At 35.4% G+C, this 13,208-nt stretch overlaps 1 protein-coding gene across 1 annotated transcript in view; it reads left to right on the plus strand.

The window, feature by feature from the left end:
* The first annotated feature begins 2,780 nt into the window (after positions 1-2,780).
* The window catches only part of cand1 (cullin-associated and neddylation-dissociated 1), a 95,046-nt gene continuing 84,618 nt past the window's right edge, over positions 2,781-13,208 (plus strand). Inside the window, exon 1 of the mRNA XM_028806955.2 lies at positions 2,781-3,191. Coding sequence (XP_028662788.1) covers positions 3,124-3,191 — 68 coding nt within the window. The 5' untranslated portion in view covers positions 2,781-3,123. The remainder of the gene's footprint in view (positions 3,192-13,208) is intronic.

Consider the following 13,208-nt stretch of genomic DNA (forward strand, 5'->3'; position numbering starts at 1 on the left):
ATTTTTTAATGTCCACAAGTCATTAGTTGTTGAGGGGAAGGTTCAACAAGAAATACTGTAAGTATAACACTAATTTATACATTTTAATAAAATGAATTGGTTCTATACTTTGATAATTAGAATTTAATTAAAATAAAACTTAGTAAAATATTTAACGATTTACATGAAATGTCCTACAATTATTTTCTCACTTGCATATCTTAAACTACATGTTTTCTCTCATAAAGACCATTGGAAATGTTTTTGCTATGAAACACACTAATATGAAATAGAAACTACTTGTTTTAGCTATGCGTAACTGAAATATTTGTGTAAAGTGCTGACTCTTGATGATGTTGCTTATAAAAATTAATACAAGTCAAGTGACGCCATGGCAGAGCATGCAGTAAAAGGACATAAGGTAGGTGGATGGGCTAAATAGAAGTTATATGAAGACATAAACTGGCACTGACAAATGGAGAGCCTTTCTGAATGTGAGTACAGGTATACAGCAGTTGGTTTGGGGGGGCAGGATTAGCATGGCAGGGGTTAGAACCTTGTAAATGTAGATGGGATTTCTAGATAAAGATTCCCTAAAGGCACCTAGGGTGAGAAAAATGTTGTGGGTGATAGGTATGACAGTGCTGCGGTGGGTTGGCACCTTGCCCAGGATTGGTTCCTGCCTTGTGCCCGGTGTTGGCTGGGATTGGCTCCAGCAGACCCCCGTGACCCTGTGTTCGGATTCAGCGGGTTGGAAAATGGATGGATGGAGGTATGACAGTATCTGAATTCCTCCTTTACTAGGTGGCAGCAAAGAGTCCTGAAGAGGGAGGTAAGACACCCATGGGTCTTAGCAGCTTAGAGGAATATGACATATAGCAATCTAGAGAAACCACAGGGTGATCTTATATGACCCACATATCTTGCTAGAAGCTTGCCTCATCTGAAAACGAACTCTTATGATTGCTCAAGGAATTCATTTTGGTCTGAGGATTAAAGGTCATTTCCTTTAGAATTGAAAGTTGTGTTTTGGCAGTGGTTTACCAAGCAGGGTTGTAGTGTACTCGTGAGAAGAGAAAATGAGAGTAAATAAAAGTGCTGCCTGATTATTGCCTTTTTAGTGAGGGGTATGTGGGTGAGACACCTTATCAATTAGACAGGAGTCTCTGTGAAAATAAAGTTATGTGTGGTAGCAGGGTTTATTTTGTTATGATTTTTGTTACTTTTGTTAACCTTTGTGGGCTTAATATGTTTTTCTTTAAGACCTCATAATTTTTCATAATGTGTTATACTCTGCAATTTTATGTTTGTCTGTTGTTTCTACACTACTTTTGTTTAGGGAGATATATTTTACCTTTTATTTTTGCTGCATCGACAACTTGTTTTTATTTTTTTGTGACATGGCCCGTAAGTCGCATCACATGATGTCATCAGTGCAACACTATTAAGCTGATGTTGTGGATACAAGTCCAGTGTACCAACCACAGCAAACACCATGGCTCATAATCCATAAAACTGTCAAACATACACAACAACACAAATAGACAGCATATTGTATTAGCAATATTTGACTGCTAGAGAAGAACAAACCTCAAATATTAACCAGCTAGCCACATATATACCCACTGGTCAAAGTTAAAAAAAAACTGTTTGTTACTTACATATTAAATGACTAAGAAAGGCAGATTCTGACAAACGACTATTAAGAACCTTCTCGTCTCTCATCCACTGTGATGCCATTGTTCACAGTGGTAATAAACTGCTTGGAAAAAACTGAAGTGTCACCTATGAGATGAAAAAAACTATGAATGATACAATCAACAGATAAAAAATAACTATGACTATTATATATACTTCATACAGTGACACCCTTAAAAAATGGACAGTGATGTAAAATAATATTGTTTCAGTACAGTTACACAATTTATGCTTGAGATAAAAAAAATATATAAATTATATACATATATATTTGTATATATACTGTATATATATCTGTATATTAGCGAAGTAACTAAAACTGGTTACAGTTCTTTTGCATTCAACAGCTTCTCCAATCTCGTGGTCCATTGATACGTACATTTTTTCCAGTGTAGATGTATTGCTGTAGAATTGTTGCTAAACTGGCCCTCGTGTATGTACAGTATGTGTATGTTCACGCTGTGATGGACAGGCGCTCATGTTGTTCCGACCTTGCTTCTAATGATTTCTGTCGTTGGTTTGAACTACCCTATGACTTACTTTAATTTCATGACATTTGTTTGTAAAAAAAATAGTTATTAAAAATGTATTTCATTCTTCCTTTATCCACACACACGCTGTAAATACATGTATTAATTTCTCAAACTTTTTGTGTTAGTTAATAGCCTTCACATTATTGGTATTTGTTCACCCTTATTACAACACAAGGGAGGGTATATATTTAATATACAGGAATTTAATGTATTCAGTGTATTTACATCATTTAATGTATTTAGCACGCTGGTTACTTTTTAAAGCCACGCCATTAAACGGTAATGAAGAGCTACTTGAAAATACTTCTGATAAATTAACATTTATAGCATTTGGGTGGTTAATAAAAAAAATGCTAGCCATATACGTCAGCAAATCTTAAATAGTTTAGATTTATGTTCTAAGTCGTTCAAAAGAACTCTGATAAACAGTTGAAAGTGACAGAGCAACAGCAAGAGCATGATGCCATAAACGGAAACAGGAAGTACTCTTCCGATCCATGACAAACTGACAGCGAAGCGAACCAACCACAGCCGCTGAACTTCTACTTGGTCCCGCCCTATAAGAAACTATCAACTTTGACCCTTCAGAAAAAGAAAAAAGCGCCCTGGAGCAGAATCAGTAACAGCGTGAACTAACCTAACGCGTCTGCTTTCCTCTCGCTAAAGAGATACGGAGTTACTGAGACACAGCTTCAATTAGGAAAGCCGGGAATGAAATTCGGATCACCACGGGGTTATCGCTGCAGCCGTTAAAGAAAAGATCGCACCCGTCCCCGTAGGTGTACAGACTGCAGAGAGGTGCAAAACCTCATAAAACACCAATCCCCACTTCACTTCCATCTACTAAACTTGATCTGTAGTATTCCCACCCCCTATTTTAACCCGGCCCGACCGGAGTACTGTAGCCGCAAAAATGGCGAGCGCCTCCTACCACATCTCTAATCTTCTGGAAAAAATGACATCCAGCGACAAGGATTTCAGGTAAACAATGTTTATTATTTTCTAACTTTCACCATTAATAGTGACTTCCAGTGTGGCGACTCCTTATATATCTCGCTTCTTCTCACTTCACCTGTACGATGCTTTTGAAAATTAAAGTGCTAGCGTTTGAACTGAGACAGCAGCCGTCAGGCGGCTGCTTCCAGGAGGAGTAGGCCGCTAAAGATTGACAGTTTTTGAGAGCTGAAGTGTTGAGAAGCTCCAAAGCGGTGACAGGTAGTCTCAGTTGCTGGCAACTGCATTACCTTATTAATTGTGCTGAGCGTATTAAATAAACTAAACTGGAGCTGCACTGGTGTGTTAAGCTGTTTGCAAATATGTATGAGTTGGCGGCAACGAGCGAATAAACAATCCAGCAATGCATTCCTTGACAAACTCTTGGCGTGTCATCGTAAAGTAAACCTGCACAGCTTAGTAAGCGTTTTGCTAGTCTGATCGGAACTGGCTAGTAGCGAATGCAGCATTTTGGGACAGAACAGCACCGCAACTCCTTCACTGCATATGAACTGCACTCTTATCTAATAGTTTTTAAACTAAATGTAAGTGCAACTGCAGCGATTCTAGAATATCGATATAGAGTCAATTTTATAAACGTTCTCCCAACGATGCATTTTAATTTTGTAACATGATATATACAACAGTATTCATAGTGCAACATGCCTACATTTAAATGAAATTCTACCCGTGGGGTACTATCAGATTAATTAAAATGATTATGGGTAATAAAACATCAGGAAAAACGATCCAGGAAACTCCAATGGCCGTTTTATGGATAATAACTGGAACGCAATTTGCCATAATACTGTTAGTGGTCAAGAAGTTGTCTTCAGACTGCCAGTCAGTTACCAGATAGATGAGACTTTTTTTTTTTTTTTACATAACTTTAATTCTTACTGTCCTTAGTTCTGACATCACCCGGATTTAGTAACATTAGTTTCATTGTTATCAATATATACATACCCGTGTTATAAATTAGTTTCAATATCAATATGCTAAAATGAAAAATACATTTGATATTAGTGTATGTTTCTGTGTTCACTGGCCACTGAAATATAAAAATAATATATTTGAGTTATATAGCACCTTTCCCAAGAACAGAGCACTTCACAGAAATTCAAAATGAAAAATTACATATTTAGCACCGGATGCAAATAATAATGGAATTAAACATAAATAAAGCTTTGAATTTGAATAAAAAAAGACTATAAACCTGAACAAAAATACAAAACATATGAAATAGTACAAACAATGAGTAACTTTCATACTCTTTTATGTTTAAAGTATGTTGATTCTGGTTTCTTATTAGAGTGATTACCCAAAGCATAATAATAAATCTATTACAAATGAAGTGTCAAGCATGGGAATACAAATCGGTCTTTATTTGGGTAGCACCACTGTGCAGTAAACATCATCCTCCAGATTAATACAGTATAAACACTTTGAAATTGAGGATTTATGCGAGTTGTTGTATAGCACGTGCTTGTGGTCTTCAAGAACCTGCAGTGTTTATTACATCTAGAAAGGAGTTGATATTTCACTGATGGGGGTGTGTTCGGTTGATACCATTATGCTGGTTTTGTCAGATGATGAGCCTTATGACAGCAGTCTTTCATGCTAATGGTTCAAATTCTCTGAATTAGAAAACAAAACAAATGTAATCAATTTTATCTTAAATGTTTTAAGTCGCCTTGAATAAAGGCAGTCTAATAAGCAAATGTAAATGTAAAAATTGTCCTTACAGTGATGACGCTGAAAAGGTGTAAATTTTGAAATTATTAGAGGCCTCAAAATAAATAAGCATGTGTCTTTGGATATTAAATGTTCAGTATGCAATTTACAATGGAAATTCACTTGAAGCAGCACCTAAATTATTTGCTGGGATTTCATACTCTAGCTGCCAGACATGCAGTATGGGTTTATAGACCAGAGGAAGACCTTACGATCAGGGTTTGTTTGCAGCATACTGTATTTTAGTTTTGCACCAATCATTTGAGCAGTATTTGGCAGTAGTTGCTTTTTAGCCTAAAAATCTAATTACTTAATAATATTATACATGGTAGATTGTTTGCCTTTAATAGCGTAAATAATTCTATGTTAATTTCATAATTCAGAGATTTGGTAATTTGAAACTTTTGAAACAGTAGTGAATTTTAGTTAAGTTTAAGTTCATTTGCTAATTTATGTATTTTTTTTATACTTTTGTGAATGGGCATAATATATTAAGATGAACACTTTATAAGGCTCCTTTCCCACTGGATTGTATTTTTTACAACTTATGTAGCAGAAGTAGTTCTTGTACAGTCCAGAATTCATACATGAAAGCAGCATCTTCACTTTTCCTTCACTGGATGAAAGCTGGTCCAGAAAATTACCACATGGTGTAACCTTCAATAACAAAACAAAATTTTCGTTTAACTTTTCATTGTTATTTAAATAAGCCGAAGTGTTTGAAAATTTTGAATTTGAACTTTTCCTTTATTAAGGTGTATATATAACTTCTATTCCAGCACTAGCATTTAAATTTTTCTTTTTTTTAAATATTAGAGATTTGAGGTACAAGGCATCTAATGATGCAGAAGGCAGCATGCCTTCAAAATAGCAACAAAAACTGCCTTGAAAATGTAAAGAGAAATTAAGGCCAAAATTAGAGAGATGTTTTTATGGGTTGCTGCAGGGTTATAGTGAAGAAATGGATAAAGGCTTCAGTCATGCTGGAAATTCAGTGTCCGAGTTCCTAGTCCACTTGGCACCAAGGTAAAGCCAAAAGTGAAACTGGAATTCAAGAATTTTCACATGCAGCATGCAAAACAAAAGGCGTTGTTTTATCACCCAAATCTACAAGCCTTATACAAACACCAGGTGGTTAAGAAACAAAACTAGGATATTGTGAAAGAATTAGAGCTGCAACTAACAGCTCTTTTGTTAATTGATTAGTTGGTCAATTATTATTTAGATTAATCTAGAGTTTTAAGACTATCAATGACATCAAGGAGAAAAAAGATTGAAACCAATAACAACCATTGACAAATTTTTCCTTGAGTATTTTATTTTATTTACAACGACCACTAGCTGAACCAAGTTTTGCTTATTTAAAGCCACCTTTTTCTTCACAGTGCAAAATCAAATACTAGCTATTAATGTCAAAAATACTCCGCAAGAGACTTTTCATATTGTTAATGAGGTAAGGATTTTGAGCTGTTAGAAGAAATAAAATAAGTGAATGCTGCTAGATTATCCAAATGTGCGAGTGACGGAAGCTTCACCATTATATTGATGTATTTTCTTTTAAGGTTCTCCCACATTTAGTTATGACCCCGTACTGAGTAAGTTCATTTTCACAGATCAAGCAAGAGTTGAATTTCTTACCAGATGTGAATTTAAAATTTCTTCATACTTTTGAGTTCTTTGCTTGACCGAACCTGCAGCCTATTTACAACCTCTGTCTCTTTTTTATCTTAAAATGTGATAAACATTGACTTTTAGGGAAAAGTGAGTTACATAAATAATAACAAGGCAACTAATTGATATCAAAATTAATTTCATCATGTTATTATTCATGACTTTGATTATTTGTTGCAGCCGTAGAAAGAATACATAGAAAATGCTTCAGTATGAGGAACTTCATGATTAAGTTGTGGATAGAGATGAAAGAATGACAGCTATGTCTGAGGGTTTGAGTGAGCAGGAAGTGAGGGATGAAGTGTGTTTGTTAGGAAATTGGACACTGAGATTAGAATGGTTGGTGCTCGGCTCAATAATGTTAAATATGTTTTAACAATCCCCATAGAAGAAATGGAACAAATGGTCAATACCACTGATGAAAAGAATACTTCTTAGAAAATGAGTGTAAAGCTCTTTGGAATAAATAAAAAATTTTGGTAGACCCAGCAAGAAAGAGGATTGTTTAAATTATTAGAATTTTGAATGGCTTGAAATGTTGAAAGTCTACAAATGTATTTTTTTTTTTTTTACTAAGATCTTCCGTGATGCGATTAAGAAAAACCCAATAAGTAAAAGTACCGTATCATTTACCTGGTAAACGCTGTCAGAAAGCTTTCTTTGTTTAATTTCATGAGCTCTAGCTAAAAGGAAAATATGTTATTACATGCTAGGAAAAAGGGAGAGATTCCTATCGAGAAAGACTGAATCTCTCTTTTTCTAGCCTTTTCATTTGCAGCCACTGAAAAAAGTGCAGCATATTGTACTATGAGCAGCAACTAGGGTTTGTAGGAATAAGTATTGGCTTCCTTTTTTCACCCAAACTAAGTGGCAAGTTTGAAGGTTACACCCAAATGCATACAAAATGCCTGAGGGGTTGGAGAAAAGTTTTAAAGGATTTCTCCAGTTTTACCTCGCATGTCTTTAAATTTGAATAGGGTCTAACCATGGACTGTAATAGATAATACAAACTGTGATTCAAACAAATATTGTGAAGTGAGCATCTTTCTATTTTAATTATTTGTCTGTTTTTTTATTTTAATTATCCTTCTGGTAGAGGGGTTGCAGCTTTTATGCTATTTTAAACAGCAAAACACAAACATTTAGGACTTTCGCTTATTGATGTTTGAGACTTTTCTCATTTGTTCATTCCACCATTTTTTATTTTTTTTAAATAATACAATTACCAAAAAAAAAAATCAATATACAATATATGACTGCATTATATGTAACATGGGCAAACAATAATACAGTATAGTGTACAAAACCACAAATACAATTTACTATCTAAATGCAACTGCCTCTATGTATATGTCACTAAAAGTAAACATGCATTCATGTTTTGCTAAAATATAGTTAAATTGATAACTGCAAAAAAAAAAAAAAATGTCCACACATCAGAAACACTTTCACACAGGATTACATATTTGAATTAAAGACCCGCCTCTCCCCTGATTCCTTGGTCTAGAGTTCTGCTTTCAATACAGGCATGACTTTGAGTGAATGTTCTTCAGGGCTGTGGACTGCTCTTTTAGTGGACATATTAATATAAAAATATTTTTATTGCATGCATTGTGCACAATGTAAGGAAATGATTTGAAGACTTAACGTGGATTATGCAACACAAGTATGCAAGATTTTTTCATGGACTTTTTAATATGGTTTCCTGTTTTCCAGTGCTGGTCACTGTATGCTTCCATTCAAGCATAAGTTCAATTCTCCATGAAAACGTGAGATTAGAATGTTTTCTTAGCCATCACTACAAACCACATGGGATAAGTAGCATTTAAAAAAAATCGCTTTTTGGGTGGAATATTTGTTTATGTACATTGTGTTTATTGAGACCTAGTTAAAGATTACACCAAATTTTTATGAGTAATTACTGCAGCAATCCTGGTAATCCCCTAGCGTTCATCAGTATTTTCTTGAAACTGTATATATGGGATGTGCTTTGATGTTTGGATTGGTATAGAAAACTGGGGTACCCACACAGATATAGGTAGAAAGTGCAGATTTCATACTGAACATGATCCAGATCCTTGAAGCTACAAGGCAGTAGTTCAAATCTCAAATGATTGTGATTACTCCTCCTCTTCACACACAAGGTTTTGTCCTATCAGGTACATATAAAGCTTCAAAAGGCTCACACACCAGTGTTCACTCACGGCATTTAATATACATTAAGCAAGATGAGTGCACCAAATTGCAAAATTCCAGTAAATAAAAAAATTAAAAATTTATTTTAAAAAGAGCACTATTATGAGAGTAAAGCAAAGCAAAGTGAAGTTTGACACAAAAACAAAGGCAGGACTTGGATATTACTTTCATTCTGTAGATCTTATTTCAGTAGCACTGATCATGCAAAACTGTTGACTTCTGTAGTTTATCTAATAGTTATTTTTAAAGCCATTTGTAACTTTTGTTGAATTTTTTAATTCTTTATACTTAAATGTTTATATAGAACACTCAACTATATTTTGTGAACTAAAAGTCATAACTGCCTAGACTTCATTTCACAGTTGCTTAAGCTGATGTCACATTGCACAACTTTGTCATGGCGTATGTCAGATTTGCCGATCGCAGTTGCTGATGTTGTCGATATGCCATGTCAAGTTACACAATGAAAAATCACAGCCCATGTCAAATTTACAGACTGAGCATTGATCTTCCAGAACAGTTGTGTTTGCTGCTTTTACTGGCAGCCAGTAGCATGTACCCCTGACAGAGCGCTATACGAAGTGTCAACAGCTGCAATGGGTTTTGCAGTAGTGTCTACAGTTTATTTTTTCCATTCTCTTATGGTATCCAAGATATGAAACATCCAATGGACAAGCTTCTCTTCTGTTTCTGAGGTTCACAGGCCCTGTGTGGGCTGACAGAGCCAGCGCTGTGTGAAGGTTTAATAGCTTAGGTGTGTGTTCAGCCCTAGTCTTTTCCTATTTTTTTTTCTCTTTTCCATTATGTTTTGCTACATAAAACACAAGATATCAGACAGACAAGCTTCGCTTCTTTTTGTGAGGTTCAAAATATGTGTTCCTTATTCCTTGTTGCTACATTCAATGCATTGTACTCCCGGCTGAACACTCATTGGTTCTCAGCTCTTGGTTACAAAGATCAGACCAAAGAGAAAATCAAACCGGTTTGATTTTACCTTTGCCAGTCACAAATAGGTTGGTATCAGTCGTTAGGTATGTCACATTAGATGATTGGATTTAAGGTGTTCACATGTCCTCCCAGTGTATGCTTTGCTTCTCTGTGTTCCACCATCTGAAAACCCTTAGGACTATAACTGTACCCTTCCCTTGCACCAGTTAATACTGATATAAAAGGAAGTTTTAGTTGAGGTAAGAAGGTTAGAAAATGTTTAGGTTAAAAAAAAATGTCAAAGGAAAAGATTGAATTAGAAAACACTAGTATATGCGACAGAATTTCTTGATAGGTGACTGAAAATATGTGGCTTTAGCCACTAGCTAGTAAACACTCATTTTCAATTTCCATATTTGGGTGTTTTTTGAATGTGGTCATTCTATTAAATTATGGTGCTGCATTACACGCTTACAGTGTGTTTGTTTCTTTGCAACCATTTTTTGTAAACAAAAGTCCCTGTTCAAGCAGACTTTTTTTTTTTTTTTTTTTATATATATACCCCAGTCTTCTGTGCAAAGGAAATCAAAAACTCTGCAAGAGTGTGGTGGTAATTCTCAGCCATGTGTGATGTGCTGTGAAAGACATATTGCTCATTCAGAGTCAAAAGATAGGAACGGGGTAGAAAAACGAAAGTTCCAGACTAGCTTTTATACAATCTGGAGTATAACGTGATGATGTGCAAGAGCTGATGCAGCAAGTCTAGTGCATCTGGTTAAACAGATTTTGTGGCTGGATCACACAGTTTCAAATGTGAAAATCTAAGAGTACACTCCCGACAGCAAATGATATGCAGCAGGCTGTGATGGTGTGTTGGCCACAAGCAAATGTGCCAAAGAATCTGCGGTGGTAAAAGGATTCTGGACCCCAAAAAAATGATGATACAAAAAGATACGAACTATATATAATATGGCATGTTACATAGCAAAGGACTTGTTTTGCTTCAAAAGGAAAAGAGTCTGGACATTTCCCAACATATGACTAATTTTAAACAATGCTGCAGACTTAAAACTAATAAAGTCATGATGGTGCAACAAATTCTTCTGTGGTGGAATATTATGGTGGTCAGATATTTACATGATACTTTGCCAGCAAATTACATATTATATTCTGAAGTGCTGGTTTGATGTGATTCTAAATACATAAACCAAAAAGCGAATTTAGTTAATTTATTGAAAACCTTAAATACCTGGATGTTTCCTGTGTTTAGCTGGCTTGTTATCCCTGTGTCTGTTTGGATTTTCTTTTAGGTTCTCTATTTTTCCTATAATATCCTCATAATAATGATGAGCAATTCATTCATAATGATTTTTGAGTGTATCCAGTATTTTAGTAGTAAACATAAACATCCTTGTCTCATTCCATTTCCTATTTGATGATGATGATCTCTTTATGTCTTAAGTGGTGCAAACAGTTGTACCTGAAGTTGATTTAAATCCAGTTTTTGCTATAAGCATTACACCACCTGGAGAGTGGGTCTGAATCCCAGGAGTGGTCACTATATCTGTAGCAAAGTGTGAACATTCTCTTCCCTTCCTATATGAATTTTCCCCCCTCATGTTCTATAGGCATGCTGGTTAGCATATAAAAAAAAAAAATCACTGGATGTGCATGTATCTAAACTGTTGCACCTTGTATGAAAAATGTATAAATCCTAATGTCAGATGCAAGATTCTTTTATCCAACTGTTAAATTTAAAACTGTTTTGCCCCTAGTATTATGAGATTAGCTTCTCTTTAAATAAAGACTTAACTGTATCCACAGTATTCTCAGTGGCACAGAGGGTGTGCAGCTTTTCGATTTAATTAAAATTGAAAAAAGAAAAAATCCACAAAAAAATTTTCTCTTTGGCATACTTTCACTGTAAGCCGTCTTTACTGTGATAATTTGACTGTGGAGCTCTAACTAAAGGCACATAATTTTAACAAATCAACATTTTATGTATTCTTATGGGGGGGACATTTAAGTTATCTGTTTTTATTTTTGATAGAAAAAAAATACTCTTTCAGGTAGGAACTGTGAAAGAAATTTGTTGTACCACTTCATATTACATCTTTGTAAAAAGTAACAGAAAATATCTTGAGTTTAGAAAAGATTTCAAATTCCAGTATTTAATACAGCAGAGTTAACCATGCTCTCTACATACCCTGGCTTTCCTCTAACCCATCCCTTCTTGCTATGGAGGAAGTTGCAATTATGCAATTTGTAACCACATATGCATGGTTTGAATTATGCGGAGTTCTCACATTAGTCAGTTGTAACTTTCTTATTTTTCAACTGATTTTCAGAAAATATAATTGGTAGATTAATTTGCATATTATGGTACAGAGGAAGTGTACATGTTGTTGCACTTGGAGCTATCTGTAAACAGAGTAGCCAGGAAGACGTTCTATCAGAGAAGACTGGAATATTTACTTTCACATTAACACTAGAATTACCAAAGCTTACAAAAAAACTCGTAAATCCGGCCCACCTTAAATACGTTCGCACCTCACCGTCACTGCATTTTGTTTTGTAAATGTCGATAAGCCCAAGCAGCAAGCAGCCTGCTATACCATCCACCCCACCGTCGCTGAAAGTGCTAAAAGCTCTCCCAACTTAAGTCTGGTTTATCAGGGAGTCAGGTACCTAGAGCTGTATAGTAGTGCTGGGAGGTATACCGGTTCATACCGAAAACCGTTTTTTATTTTTATGATAATGGATTTTTCTTATAGGTTTAAATAGCCTAAACAAAGTTCAGAACATGGCGCAGCGTGAAAATGTTTAAGGGGGGACCTTTTTCTCTGCTACTCCACTAAACACGCTTGCAACGGAGTACATGTGTTAGCGGAGGTATTGAGCAGTGAAAATGGACAGAGAACATTCTGAAACTGAAGCTGTGGCAGACGAAAAAGTTGAACATGATGACACAGAAGAACTTTTGCCGAAAAAAGGAGCCGTGTCTGTTGTCTGGAGATTTTGGTTTTAAAAGGTTGGATGTGGACCAAACAACTATTTACTGTAAATGTGGTGGAGCTAAAGTTGTTGCTGGAGGCGGCAACACGAACAATTTGCTGCACCACCTTAGCCGCAAACATGCTTTGGAGTACTATGAATGTATGGAACTAAGATTGGCACCCTCCACGTCCTCGGGTAAAACTGAAAAAGCTAGAGGACACTCGAGTCAGACATTACTTGTAGACGCATTTGCTAGAGGTATTGCCTACGAAAAAAAAAGCAAGCGGTAGATTGAGATAACCAACACCTTTACAATCCGTATAGCTAACATGTCATTGGACAGAGATTGATAACATTAACAAAGTGTAGTTGGTTTTCAAAAAATATTTACTCTTTATTCCTTTTCTAAGACATGTTCAGTGCAAACTTTTGACAAGCACCTTTGAATATTTTACTAAGTTTAAATGCCTCTTTAGATGG

This window comes from Erpetoichthys calabaricus, chromosome 1, assembly GCF_900747795.2.
Source record: "Erpetoichthys calabaricus chromosome 1, fErpCal1.3, whole genome shotgun sequence".
Taxonomy (NCBI): domain Eukaryota; kingdom Metazoa; phylum Chordata; class Cladistia; order Polypteriformes; family Polypteridae; genus Erpetoichthys; species Erpetoichthys calabaricus.